At 40.2% G+C, this 15,201-nt stretch overlaps 1 protein-coding gene across 1 annotated transcript in view; it reads right to left on the reverse strand.

The window, feature by feature from the left end:
- Positions 1–582: 582 nt before the first annotated feature.
- Positions 583–15,201, reverse strand: part of Kcnh8 (potassium voltage-gated channel subfamily H member 8) — a 256,364-nt gene continuing 241,745 nt past the window's right edge. The window contains exon 16 of the mRNA XM_036168043.1: positions 583–2,149. Coding sequence (XP_036023936.1) covers positions 1,460–2,149 — 690 coding nt within the window. The 3' untranslated portion in view covers positions 583–1,459. The remainder of the gene's footprint in view (positions 2,150–15,201) is intronic.

Consider the following 15,201-nt stretch of genomic DNA (forward strand, 5'->3'; position numbering starts at 1 on the left):
TATGGACTAATTGGGAAACTGGAGAAGATGAAGGCCTAAATGTCCTTAAACACAATATGCAGCTTAAATGAATGTGTTTACATCATTGCCAAACATAGCATTGGAATTTGCATGTTGGCGTGTGAAGTACTGGAAACATTCTGGGTTCTAGCTGTGAGCATCCTAGCCATGTAATCTCAAGTTTCCTGTCTCTTGCCACACACATGGCATCTACTGTGTAGCTGTCAGCCCCATGGGGAGCTTTAACTTTAAAGGTTCAATGCTTCCCTAAGTTAAACGAGTATCATAAGCAGTCTTAAATGAGTACTGTGCCTGACAGTCACAGTCCAGAAGTCTTGGTCTCATTTGAAGATGTATCTTGCTCCATGGCCTTTCCTAAAATGGGGAACCAGGGTAGGACACATTCATAGTTTTGAACCCAAAGTGGCTCAGTGTAGGTTATGATCACATATTATACACACAAATTTTAGGCTCTTAAACCACAGAATACACTGCTCAGAGGACTGTTACAGCTGCTGCTGGGTCTGCAGCATTGCACAAGTCAGCAAAGATGAGGAGCCCTCTCCATTACCAGGCCAAACCTCATGGAGTTCACACTGAGTCCATGTTTTTATTTCATTAATAAAATATGATCCCACTTTCCGTTGGTAGCCCAGAAATGTGAGGGTACATTTTTTTCTGTTTTCTAAACTGCATGCAGATAAAAGAGGATTCCTTTAGAAACTACAACCTTCTAATAATAAATAATTTTTGATTTACTATACATAACAGTAGTGCATTTCTTGTTAAAACAGCAAGCTTTTTTTTTTTTACCAAAATGAAAAGAAAACATTCATTTTTTTATAAATAGTTTAAGTAGTTTAAATACATATTTCATACCAAGGTTATAAAAATAGCTTCTTTTGTTCAATAAATAAAGACATTTTCATTTACATGGCAAATAACACATGGCTAGCTAACCACTCTATTTTACTGATTGTCTAGGAGATGACATGCAGTGATAATTGTCCCTCTGCCTTCACAAAGAGGAAAATAGATCAGTGGGTGCCATGTACCTCCGAGGCCAACAATGCTATAGATATTGTTCAGGAATGACAATCAGGCACTCAGGAAAGACCTTTGCTGCACTTCACAAAAGCACTATGACAAAACTCATCCCCAAACTCTTTGTCTGGGGTTTCTATCTACTAAGACCCTCAGGGTCTTTGGATGGTTACCAAAGTCTGCCAAACAGACCAGTAAGTTAACACCTGTACATAAGAAGGGTTGATGCTTTTCAAGATCTAGAAATTGTTTGCTACAGTAAAGAGGTGGATCTGCCTTTCCTTGGCCCCTTGCCCTCTTTTCTGCAGAATTGCCAACAATGCTTGGGCGCTGTGCCTACTAGAGGCCCCAAAGGCCGACTAGAGCTGTCGTGCAGGAGCAGTTTGGCATTGGAAGCTGCCCTTATGTGCTGATATCATACGTTTATGGCTTTGCTGTCCTTTGCATCTGCTGTGCTTGTGACAACTTCTACTGGAAAAATTTCCAAGGGTTCTGTAGAGGCTGACATCATTGCTTCTTGGTCCCAAGAGCCTGGTAAGTTTTCCAAACTGAAGGAACTCACAGGTCTGTGGGTGGTGCTGCCCTCTTCTGATCTACTTGGGAGAACCAGGTGCAAGGACGTTTCTGATGAGGAGCAGATGGAGGATGAGAGAGTGGCTGAGATGGACTGCAAAGGTGTCAGTGTGGTATCAGAATGGGGGGAGATGCACCTTAGGAACTGCAAGTGACCTTCCTGGATAACCTGGCAGTGGGAGGGGGAATAATCAAGGTTTGGAGAATGATGCAGTTCTCTGTCTGCTGGGTTTTGTTCATGAGCTTCAGTTCCTTGAGGGCTACTGCCCAAAGAGGAGGGATCCACACTCCAGATGTCAGAGGTGACATTACCATGATAAAGCTGTGCTCCACCTGCCTGAAAATGTAGGCAAGGCTGGTGAGGACTCCAGCTCACCCTGGTCTGAAGGCTTTCTCTGGAAGGACACATTGGAGCAGGATGCAGAGAACAAAACCTTGATGGCTGCTGAGGTGACAAGATGTTTTCCAGAAGTTGCATGATGTTCCTCATATCTTTCCCTAGTTGCGAGACCTCCTGAGTCAATGTTGTTACCTGTGTGGAGAGAGCAGAGCCAACAACAATGGTCACAGGTACACAGAGTGGATAGGAAGTGAGCACTAAAGACAGGAAGTGAGGTTTCTTAATAAGAAGACCACTCCAACTTAGAGCTAACCAAGCTCAAGGTGAGTGAGTAGACTGGGCATATAGATGGATGTATTTCCTGATCTAAAGGCACACCCACTTTGGAGAGATGAATGTGGTTAGGGGTTTTAATCAGTGATTGGGGTATCACTGCAAGCAATCAATGGCTTTGAACATAAATGACAGCTTCCACTTCCTAAGAGTGGATGGGATGCAGATGGGTACACAGATGTCACTCCATGCCTGGAGGGGCAGATACCATGTGCAAAGCACCAGACACACTGAGCTTTGATTGAACAGCAGCTGTCTAGCTTAACATTTCCTAGGAGAGGTCTTCTGACAACAGATCAAGAACCAAAGGTACCTTCAAGAAGGAGAGGGTGGTGAGAACTCTTACCAGATTTTCTAGTAAGAGAGTTCTTGGAAAAAGTGGGAGTTACAAAATGAAGAGAAAGAGACTGTGAAGTGGTTAACTAGAGGCAAGCAGTATGAGCACCCAAGTGCCCTGGAGTCTACCAGATAACCAGAAGGTCCTTCAATGTAACTCAGAATGTATTGTATCTGCTTCACTTGCTGTAGAGGTGAATTTTTAGCATTTGTCAGATTCTCAAAGAGACATAGTCCCTAAACACAAGAACCACAGAAAAGTATTCATTTAAAACAACAATAAAATCCATTGAAGGGTTTTATTCTTAACATTAGATTTAGACTAAGATAACAACAAACCCTCAGAGTCCACTAGAAGACTGACTGTGGCTCCGATTTGTGCTTTCTGAAGGAAGTTTGCATCCCCTCAAACAGGATGCACACAAATTTCCACTCCTTGAATTACCCAACATTAATACAATGTTGTAATGCTTTGCCATCTCTATTTTAATACATCATATCTTATGATAGTGCTGCTGTGAATTGATTTTACAATCACAACCCACAAAGGTTACAATGGAAGCAGCTGAAGCCCAAATAAACACCATCAAGACTGAAACAGAGCAGTCTCAACATCATGATACCCAAACTAAAACTACTGTCTGGAACAGGCTGCCAGGCTTCTTTACCTCTCTCACACACACATTTAAAAAGTATCTATGTATCCAGTTTTTGTACAAATGTATACATTATGATGAATATGCCCTTTAAGTCCTCCACTCTTCCTCTTCTCTCCCCAGCTAGTCCCCTTTGTTTCCCTGGACAGCTTTACTTTCACTGTCTGCACATTCCTAGTTCATCTACCCCACTTCCTGTGAGAGCATCCTGAAACTAATTCTTTTTAAAAAATTATTTATTTATTGTTATTAAGAGATTTTCTATTGATTTTACATATCAACCTCAGATTCCCTTGTCCTCCTTCCTCCCAACATCCCCCCCCCGCCCCAACCCAGCCCCCATTCCCACCTCCTCCAAAGTAAGGTCAGCAGAGCCTGGTACATTCAGTTGAGGCAGGTCCAAGACCCTCCTCCCTGCACCAAGGCTATGCAAAGTGTCTCACCATAGGCACCATGTGGTGATATTTTATTTGTACTGAAATGTGATTTTATTTGCATATTAATAAAGTTGCCTTGGGGTCAGAGCAAGCCATAGCAGAAGCTGGGCGGTGGTGGTGCACACCTTTAATTCCAGCACTTGGGAGGCAGAGCTAGGTGGATCTCTGTGTGTTCAAGGATACAACCAACATGGCAACACAGGCCTTTAATCTCAATACCAACCATAGAAGACCTGGAGGTCTGCACAGACAGGCAGTGATGAGGAGGTCATGTGGCTGAGTTTACAATCAATGAGAAGGCAGAACAGAAAGTCTATATAAAAGACAGGACACAGGAAGTAGGCCTCTTGCAGAGAGGAAAGACAGCAGAAGCAGTGAAGGATAAGGTTTTCAGCTCTCAGCTATTGCTCTGACCTCTTGGCTTTTAACTCTGCAATTGGCTCTGTGTTTCTTATTTAACAAGACGGTTACATCTACAGCACCAGGCTCCAAAAAGCCGGCTCATGCACTAGGGACAGGCCCTAGTCCCACTGTCTGGGGGCCCCCTAAACAGTTCAAGCTAAACAACTGTCTCACTTATCCAGAGGGCCTAGAACAGTACCATAGGGGCTCCTCAGCTATTGGACCACAGTATATGTGACTCCACTACTGAAACTAATTCTTTGCAGCCCCAACAGGAAGTAGCCCTGCTCAAATTCAGGTATTTAGAAAAGTCTAGAAGGAAGTCATTCTGTAGTTTAGGCCACCAGCTGTTAACATATTGACTGAAATTTTAAGACCAAAACTCTTTGTGCTGGTGTGGAACTGGAGAGAACCAAATGGATGCTTGTTTGGCTTATTTTCATTAGATCTGCAACTGCTGGAGGAAGAACATGCCTCTCCATGTCACGATGGAGTGGAAGCGTGAGTATGAAGGAGTCAGCAATTTCTCCAATTCTGTATGTGTTGATCACACACATTCAGGGTCGCAGGATCCCTGGCCCCAAACATGCTGATGGTTCCATAGACTCCTTAGCTCCATTTTCAGCATTTCAGGTTACGTTCTGCCACCAAATGGGATGATAGAAGGACATCTGAATGGCTCTCTCTGTGGGTACAGTGAGCCCATTCCTGAATCAAACTCACCTGAATTGGTGGATTAGCTGAGCCCCCAAAGGGAATGGTACTATTAGGAGGTGTGGCTTTGTTGGAGTAGATGTGGTCTTGTTGTAGGATGTGTGTCATTGTGAAGGTGGGCTTTGAGGTCTCATATATGCTCAAGCCATGCCCAATGAGACCCACTGCTTCTTGTGTCTACAAGTCAAGGTGTAGGACACCTGGCTACTTCTCCAATAACATATCTGCCTGCATGCTGCCTTGCTTCCCTTCATGATAATAATGGACTGTAAGTGAGCCACCCCAGTTAAATGCTTTCCTTTGTAAGAGTTGCTGTGGTCCTGGAGTCGCTTCACAGCAACACAAACCCTAACCTTTCATTCAGAACTGGATAAAGACAGAGCATTAGAGGACTGAATTTCAACTTTAGGTGTATTAAGAATTATAGTATTCAGTGAGAGGTTTTTTGTTTTTAAGATTTATTTATTTATTATGTGTACAGTGCTCTGTTTGCATGTGTCCCTGCAGGCCAGAAGAGGGCACCAGATCTCATCACAGGTGGTTGTGAGCCACCATGTGGTTATTGGGAATTGAACTCAGGACCTCTGGAAGAGCAGTCGGTGATCTTAACCACTGAGCCATATCTCCAGCCCTCAGTGAGAGTTTTAACAAATTTATAATGATACAACATTTTTATGACCAAATTAACCAAAAACACTAAGACAAGCAGGGTTCAGTATGTGAAACCAAATACTGAGTCCCAAAAGTGAAGTGATGTTTTATTTTAAAAATGAAAAGTTTGTGTGTGTGTGTGTGTGTGTGTGTGTGTACGCCCATGAGTGTGGTGCCCTCAGAGGCCAGAAGAAAGCATCAGATCACCTGGAGCTGGAGTTATGGGTGGTTATGAGCCCCCTGACATGGGTGCTGGGAACGGAACTCCCACCCTTTGCAAGTGTAATATGGTCTCTTAGTTGCTGAAACACCTCTTCAGACCCCAAATGGTATTTTTAAGATTACTTATTTCATGAAAGACATCAGAATTCAGGCCTTATCTTTTGCTATAGTATGTTATCACATCAATTCTGAAGGAGTAAGGAGATGCTTTCTAATATGTATTTAGAATCTCTACAGAACACAGTGACATAAACCATTGCCTCATAGATAAGAGTTATATAGACTGTCAACACAACACCAGATAAGTAAATAGTGTAATCTCAGAAAACAATTCCAGACTGATTAAATAGTAAATTCTCTTCAAAGCAAATTACATGAACAACAACAACAAAAGATTTGCTAAAGGGTAAACACCATAATTCAGAATAAATGCATTTCTAGCTTTCAAAATAAAAATTTCCCATTTATTTAGAGCCATGTTCTTAACATCTAACTTACACTGTACAATCACCATAACTTTTGGGCCATGAACTCTAAATGGGAACCCATGGACTGCCCTGGATCCAGGAATGTAAACACATATTAACTGTTCCAAAAGGCAAATTACTATCTTAACTGGAACTAAAAACAACATAGGAGTCAAGAAAATAGAGTTCTCAAGTGATGTGAGGGAAGATTTCCATCATTGTGCTCCTGGGGACACGCCCCTGCACCCTATTAAAGTTCTATGATGGAATTAATCCTTTGCAAGAACAAGGTCGGTTGCCACAAAGAGAGACAGCATCTCCTGAAGGCGGAAACAATGGTGACACTGATGGGGACAGGGACTTCCACAGGAGACACAGTGGGTTTGAATGCAGTGGTGTGTGCTGGTTCCTGCTGGGTTTGCTGACAGAGTCTATTCTAAGATAGGAAAGACTAGTCCTGATCAAGTATAAGAAACAAAGAGTTTACTTTTTGAGGTTGGTAGAATTCAAGCCTCCACCTGGTTAAAAACAAGCAAACAAACAAATAGCATTGCCAGTGAAGATTGTTGAGGCTGCTTTCAGTCTAGGACTGTTCAGTTACAGAGTCAACATGGAACTTAGTGCCAGAGCACTGTGAAGTGAAGCAATACAGGCAAGTAGAATCATCCAGACCAAAAAAAGGCAAGTTTTCTTCTTACCCAAACAGCAACCTAAAATCCTTACATATTTCTGCCACTCATATTAGAACACATGAGTCTTCCCAAGCCCCACCTCTTTACTATCATTTTTGTTTGTTTCTAGAAACTTTGCACACGGGAGGCTATGTTGATGTTGACTTCTGATTCAAGGTAGAGAGAATGTGTATTCTCCATTTGTATATTGCTTTTCATGCATTCATTTTCTCTTTTCTTCCTTTCTTTTTCATTCTTTCTCTTGCTCCCTTTTCTTTGTTCCCCCTTCCTTCTCCTATGGATGAAAACCCAGCAGTCTGGAATTTAAAACTGTTTCCAAACTAGTTTCACCTTCACCATGTACCCAGCAAACTGCTCACATCCAACATTTCCTCTTGTCCCAAGTCCTGCCTGAAAGGGGAGCAAAGAAAACACTATTTGTGCTTCCAAGTGACTTGCTTCTCTGCTCCTGACACCAGAACATCCAAAGACTCCCCTCTTTTATTTTTGTGGAAGGATCATACATTGAAGTTTCAGTTCACCAGGGCCAAGCAGTTGTGTTGGAAATGCTTGTGCTATTAGTAGACATCACCTCTTGTCACACACTATGGAACAATAAACTTGCTGGCAGTGATAACCCCACACACTGCACTGACCTTGACATGCATTTAGGAAGGGAACCACTAACTTACCACACTTCCTTATTTCTACCACATCCAGAATTCCTTAGAACTTCTGTGTCCTTATTGGCCTACATTTCCAGAGTACCTTGTTCACTGCTGTTGTGTTTAATCAGCTCTACTGATATATTTTTATCTGTCTCCCTCCCTCCACTGAATCATTTTCCCATAAGGACTGTGATATATGGCTTAAATAATATAGATATAAACTTTATTCCCTATATAATTGGTTTTATGTCAGCATCCCATGTGGCTGGATTTGATAATGGATACAGAAACTAAGCTCAATTGAAAATTTCTGCATGGCAGACAATACTAATCCAGAGGACATCCCAGAGAAAAGGGCAACCATAGTCATCTATACAGCTCTTCCTTTGCATCAGCCTATTCTGTTAACACTGTTAATATCAGAAGAGCCTTGAATTTTAGCATGGCCTAGCATGGATTCCTGTGGTAGTTTAATAGTTGGGGCTATTGGAAATTGTGCTTTAAGATTCTTTTTTGCCAGGTTAGTCAGACAGGATGGGGATTCTCTGAATGTGAGATAAAATGTAAGGATGTACAAGTTGGTGTTGATTAGAACTGAACAAGGACCTGTATGGGCTAAGTGCAGGGAGGTCAGGGACTTTACTGTTTTTTTAAGTAGCTCAAGTTTCTGCCATATAGCACATAGCTGTATTGCCATATAGCACACACTCCAAACTTTGTTTTGGTAGATGGGTAGTTTAATTAAGAGTAAATTACATGGTGAATTTCTTAACATATGTTTCTATTTTTTAACTAAATTTAAATAATTTTTCCTACTGATTTAAACTTGCAAGGACAGAAATAATTATCACCAAAGCTTCTAGCAGGAAAGAATGCTTCATATGTTCTGAATATCTTATCAGAGTTTCTACTGCTTAAAACTGAGAGATTTTGGAGCATGTAATTTTTAAAAATATATTTATTTATTTATTTATTTATTTTTATCATTTTACATATCAACCCCAGTTCCCCCTCCCTCCCCTTCTCCTCCCTCCTCATCTCCCTCCCACTCTACCCCCATCCACTCCTCAGAGTGGGTAAAGCCTCCCATGGTAGTCAACAAAGTCGGGCATACCAAGTTGAAGGAGAGCCTAGCCCCTCCCCATTGTGTTATCAAGGCTGAGCAAGGTATCCCACCACAGGGAATGGGTTCCAAAAAGTCATTCCATCACATGGGATAAGTCCTGGCCCTGCTGCCAGGGACCACACAAACAGATCAAGCCACACAACTGTCACCCACATTCAGAGGGCCTAGTTCAGTCCCATGCAGGTTCCCGAGCTATCAGTCCAGAGTCAGTGAACTCCAACTAGCACTGGTCAGCTGTCTCTGTGGGTTTCCCCATCATGATCTTGATACCCTCCCTTCTCCTTCTCCTTCTCCTTCTCCTTCTCCTTCTTCTTCTTTTTTTCAATGCTGAATGCCGATTATTGAAGGAGAGAGGAGGTCTTAAATACAGGCTTACAGCACAAGGGAGAACCCTGGAGGACAGAAGTTCGCTTCTGATTTTGTTTTTTAAGCTGAGGATTGAACCCTGGGCCTTGCATTTGCTAGGCAAGCACTCTATCATTGAGCTAAATCCCCACCCCTGCTCCTGATGTTTTAGAATCTTACATCTAAGCTGTTAATGCCCAATATGCTGGATACACAGACAAGGAGCTTCCCTTAAGCATTCAGGAGGGTGGAATCTCACAGGGAACTGGCAGAGGGGGATATCAAGGTCAAGGTCCGCAAGCAAGGCAACAGTTACCCAAAATGGGGGCCAGGGCCCTACAGGTCCCCCCTTTAACTAAAAAATGAGCTTCTGACTTAGGTTGCATGGGACGTCAGCAGGTCACCTTACCCGTCATGGAGACACCTGTCCAGGACACACAGGCGTTCTGTCTTAGGCTGGTGATTGCCCCTCAGACATTACCAATCTCTGAATACTCATTATCATACAGGCTTAATCTTGTGAGAGCTGCAGAGTTAACTGTTGCCGAAGATCTTTAAGTGGTGCTGGGCTTGCAGTCTGTGTGTTCAACACAAAAAAGACCAACAGAAGTCTTAAGCCACCCATAGCCTTCCTTAAGGAGCCTTACTGCAAATTAGAGTTCTTGTAAGATGGTATCCTGAGAGCAAATGGAACTTGAGTTTGTAAATTTATAACTTTCAAAGCCAATCGAAATGTATATAACTATTGATTTAAATTTGTCATGCCCAATAGAATGAAAAAATAGTTAACTGTGGTAGTTACTTTTGCTGCCAGGGTCTCCACTGTGCTAGCTGTAGTAACCGGTTATGAAATGGTAATCCCAGAAACAGTAGTAGTGGTGGTTGTCACTGTTATAACAGCAACAACGGTAGCAGTGATGTCAAATTCTCTTCTGGAGCATGTGGGTATCCATTGGCACGGACACAAATCCCAGAACACGAACCGCTGAGGCCCCTTATTATTGATCCCAGCACGACTTAAGCTGGCAACTCTTCAGGAGAATCCAACCACATGGTTGCAGTTCCTAGGCTTATGTTAATGCTTGTCAAAGCTGGCCCTAATGGGCTTTCAATCCCCATTGGCATCAGAAGGGGAGTTTTTCACGAAGGCCCAATAGGATTCTGTCATGTTGAGCTTCTGCTACAGCCACAGGGCTCACTCAGCGCTCAGAAACCCTATGAGGAATTTCATTGTCCTTAATAGTGCAATGTTTCATTGAGGGTTGCTCAGGAAATGAGTAATACCAAATCTTACTATAAGCAACAGTCATCCTAGGGTCCTCCATGACATATATATAGGCTTATGGTTCTGTGGGTTGCAGTCTGATTGTTCTTTGCTTTCTATCTAGAATCCTCTTATGAGTGAGTACATACCATGTTTGTCCTTCTGGGTTGGGGTTACCTCACTCAGGATGAATTTTTCTAGTTCCATTTGCCTGCAAATTTCATGCTGTCATTATTTTTCTCTGCTGAGTAGTACTTCATTGTATATATGTACCACATATTCTTAATCCATTCTTCAGTTGATGGGCATCTAGGTTGTTCACAGGTTCTGGCTACTACAAATAATGCTGCTATGAACATAGTTGAACATGTATCTTTGTGGTATGGTTGAGCATTCCTTGGGTATATGCCCAAGAGTGGTATGGCTGGGTCTTGAGGTAGTACAATTCCCAATATTCTGAGAAACCACCATACTGACTTCCACAGTGGTTGTACAAGTTTGCATTCCCACCAACAGTGGAGTAGTGTTCCCTTTGCTCCACATCCTCTCCAACATTGACTGTCCTTAGTGTTTTTGATCATAGCCATTCTGACAGGTGTAAGGTGGTATCTCAGAGTCATTTTGATTTGCATTTCTCTGATGATTAAGGATGTTGAGCATTTCTTTAAGTGTCTTTCAGCCATTTGTGATTCTTGTTTTGTGAATTCTCTGTTTAGCTCTTTAGCCCATTTTGTAATTGTGTTGTTCAGTATTTTGCTGTCTAATTTCTTGAGTTCTTTATATACTGTGGAGATCAATCCTCTGTCAGATGTGGGGTTGGTGAAGATCTTTTCCCATTCTGTAGGCTGTCTTTTTGTCTTATTGACCATATCTTGTGCCCTGCAAAAGCTTCTTAGTTTCAAGAGGTCCCATTTATTAATTGTTGTGCTCAGTGTCTGTGCTGCTGGTGTTATATTTAGGAAGTGATCTCCGGTACCAAAGTGTTCAAGAGTACTTCCTACTTTCTCTTCTATTAAATTTAGTGTAACAGGATTTATGTTGAGGTCTTTGATCCACTTGGACTTGAGTTTTGTGCATGGTGACAGATAGGGATCTATTTGTAATCTTTTACATACTGACATCCAGTTATGCCAGCACCATTTGTTGAAGATACTTTCTTTTTTCCATTGTATAGTTTTGGCTTCTTTGTCAAAAATCAGGTGTTCATATGTGTGTGGATTAATGTCAGGGTCTTTGATTTGATTCCATTGTTCCGTATGTCGGTTTTTATTCCAGTACCAGGCTGTTTTTATTATTATAGCTCTATAGTAGAGCTTGAGGTCAGGGATGGTGATGCCTCCAGAGGTTGCTTTATCATACAGGATTCTTCTAGCTATCCTGGGTGTTTTGTTTTTCCATATGAAGTTGAGTATTGTTCTTTCCTAGTCTATGAAGAATTGTGTTGGGATTTTGATGGGGATTATATTGAATCTGTAGATTGCTTTTGGTAAGATCGCCATTTTTACTATGTTAATCTTACCTTTCCATGAGCACTGGATATCCTTCCAATTTCTGATATCATCTTCAATTTCTTTCTTTAGAGATTTAAAGTTCTTATTAAAAAGGTCCTTCACTTGTTTAGTGTTATCCCAAGATATTTTATATTATTTGTGGCTATTATAAAGGGTGATGTTTCTCTAACTTCTTTCTCAGCCCTTTTATCATTTGTGTACAGGAGGGCTACTGAATTTTTTGAGTTGATCTTGTATCCCGCCACTTTACTGGAGTTTATTAGCTGTAAGAGTTCCCTGGAAGAGTTTTGGGGGTCACTTATGTATACTATTATATCATCTGCAAACAGTGAAAGTTTGACTTCTTCCTTTCCAATTTGTATCCCTTTGATCTCTTTTTGTTGTCTTATTGCTCTAGCTAGAATGTCTAGTACTATATTGAATAAATACGGGGAGAGTGGACAGCCTTGTCTTGTTCCTGATTTTAGTGGTAATGGTTTGAGTTTCTCTCCATTTAATTTGATAGTGGCTGTTGGTTTGCTGTAAATTGCCTTTCATTATGTTTAGGAATGTTCCTTGTATTCCTGATCTCTGTAAGACCTTTATCATGAAGGGGTGTTGAATTTTATCAAAGGTTTTTTTCATCATCTAATGAGATGATCATGTTGTTTTTTTCTTTCAGTTTGTTTATATGGTGTATTACATTGACAGATATTCATATGATGAACCATCCTTATATGCCTGGGATGAAACCTACTTGGGCATGATGGATAATTTTTTTGATGTATTCTTGGATTTGGTTTGCCAATATTTTTGTTGAGTATTTTTGCATCAATGTTCATGAGGGAGATTGGTCTCTAATTCTCTTTCTTTGTTGCATCTTTGTTTGGTTTCGGTATCATGGTAATTGTAGCTTCATAGAAAGAGTTTGGTAGTGTTCCTTCTGTTTCTATTGTGTGGAATAATTTGAAGAATATTGGTATTAGCTCTTCTTTGAAAGTCTGGTAGAATGAAGCCATCTGGTCCTGGGCTTTTTTTGGTTGGGAGACTTTTGATGACTGTTTCTATTTCTTTAGGGGTTATTGGTCTATTTAAATGGTTTCTCTGGTCTTGATTTAACTTTGGTATGTGGTATCTATCCAGAAAATTGTCCATTTCTTCCAGATTTTTCCAATTTTGTGGAGTACAGGTTTTTGAAGTATGTATGACCTGATGACTCTCTGGATTTCCTCATTGTCTGTTGTTAAGTCTCCTTTTCATTTCTGATTTTGTTAATTTGGATGCTCTCTCTTTGTCTTTTGGTTAATTTGGCTAGGGGTTTGTTATCTTGTTGATTTTTTTCAAAGAACCAACTCTTTGTTTCATTGATTTTTTTGTATTGTTCTCTTGGTTCCTATTTTATTGATTTCAGGCCTCAATTTGATTATTTCCTGGCATCTATTTCTCCTGGGTGAGTTTGTTTCTTTTTGTTCTAGTGCTTTCAGTTGTTCTGTTAATTGATTGGTATGAGATTTCTCTATCTTCTTTATGTGTGTATTCAGAGCCATGAACTTTCCTGTTAGTACTGCTTTCACAGTGTCCCATAAGTTTGGGTATGTTGTACTTTCATTTTCATTGAATTCTAGGAAATCTTTAATTTCTTTCTTTATTTCTTCCTTGACCCATTGATGTTTCTGGTGAGCATTATTCAGTTTCCATGAGATTGTAGGCTTTCTATAATTTTTGTTGTTGTTGAAGTCTAACTTTAAGGCATGTTGGTCTGATAAGATACAGGGAGTTATTCCAATGTTTTTGTATCTGTTGTGTCCTTTATTTCTTTGTTGGGTTTCAGTCTGGTAGATCTGTCTTTTGGTGAGAGTAGTGTGTTGAAATCTCCCACTACTAATGTGTGGTGTTTGATGTGTGTTTTAAGCTTTAGTAATGTTTTTTTTTTTTTTTTTTTTTTTATGAATGTGGTTGCCTTTGTATTTGGGGCATAAATGTTCAGGATCAAGACTTCATCTTAGTGTATTTTTCCTGTCATAAATATGTAATGTCCATCCTGATCTCTTTCAATTGATTTTAGTTTGAAGTCTATTAGATATTTAGATAGCTACACCAGCTTGTTTCTTAGGTCCATTTACTTGGAAAGCCTTTTCTCAGCCCTTTACTCTGAGGCAGTGTCTGTCTTTGAAGTTAAGGTGTGTTTCTTGTATGCAGCAGAAGGATGGATCCTGTTTTCTTATCCATTCTGTTAGTCTATGTCTTTTTATAGGTGAGTTGAGACTGTTGATATTGATGGATATTAATGACCAGTGATTTTTGGTTCCTGTTATTTTTGTGGTCATGTTATGTTGTCCTTCTTTGGTGTTTGTTGGTGTGTGATTATCTATTGCCTGAGATTTCATAGATCTGTTTAGCTTCTTTAGGTTGGATTTTTCCTTCCTGTGCTTTCTATAGGGCTGGGTTTGTGGACAGGTATTGTTTAAATCTGGTTTTATCATGGAATATTTTGTTTACTCCCTGTATGTTGATTGAGAGTTTTGCTGGGGATAATACTCTGGGTTGGCATCCATGGTGTCTTATTGTCTGTATAACATTTGTTCAGGACCTTCTAGCTTTCATAGACTCTATTGAGAAGTCTGGTATTATTCTGATGGGTTTGCCTTTATATTTTACTTGGTCTTTTTCCTTGCGGCTCTTAATATTTTTTCTTTGTTCTGTATGTTTAGAGTTTTGATTATTATGTGGAGAGGAGACTTTTTTGGGGGGGGTCCAGCTTATTTGGTGTTCTGTAAGCTTCTTGTATCTTCATAGGAATTTCTTTCTTTAGGTTAGGAAAGTTTTCTTCTATGATTTTGTTGAATATGTTTTCTGTGCCTTTGAGTTGGTATTCTTCTCCTTCTTCTATCCCTATTATTCTTAGGTTTGGTCTTTTAATGGTGTCCCAAATTTCTTGGATGTTTCATGTTAAGAATTTTTTGTCTTTAGTGTTTTCTTTGACTGATACATCTATTTTCTCTATTGTGTCTTCATTGTCTGAGATTCTCTGTTCCATCTCTTGCATTCACTTGGTTATGCCTATTTCTGTAGTTCCTGTTGGTTTAGTCAGGATTTCTACTTCCAGCATTTCCTCAGTTTGTGTTTTCTTTATTGTCTCAATTTCATTTTTCAGATCTTGGATTATTTCCTTCATCTCTTTAATTACTTTTTCTTGGCTTTCTCTGATTTCTTCCAATTTTTTGTTTGTTTTTTCTTCCATTTCTTTAAGGCATTTTTGATTTCCTCTCTAAGGGAGTTTTTCACTTCCTCTTTAATAGAGTTTTTCATTTCCTCTTTAAGGGAGTTTTAATTTCTTCTTTAATTTTTCCTCTTTAATGTGGTTTTTCATTTCCTCTTTAATGGTCTCTATCATCTTCTTAAAGTCATTTTTAGGGTTGATTTTTTTCTGATTCTTCTGCCTTGGTATGTTTAGGTCTTAAA

This window comes from Onychomys torridus, chromosome 18, assembly GCF_903995425.1.
Source record: "Onychomys torridus chromosome 18, mOncTor1.1, whole genome shotgun sequence".
Classification (NCBI taxonomy): Eukaryota; Metazoa; Chordata; class Mammalia; order Rodentia; family Cricetidae; genus Onychomys; species Onychomys torridus.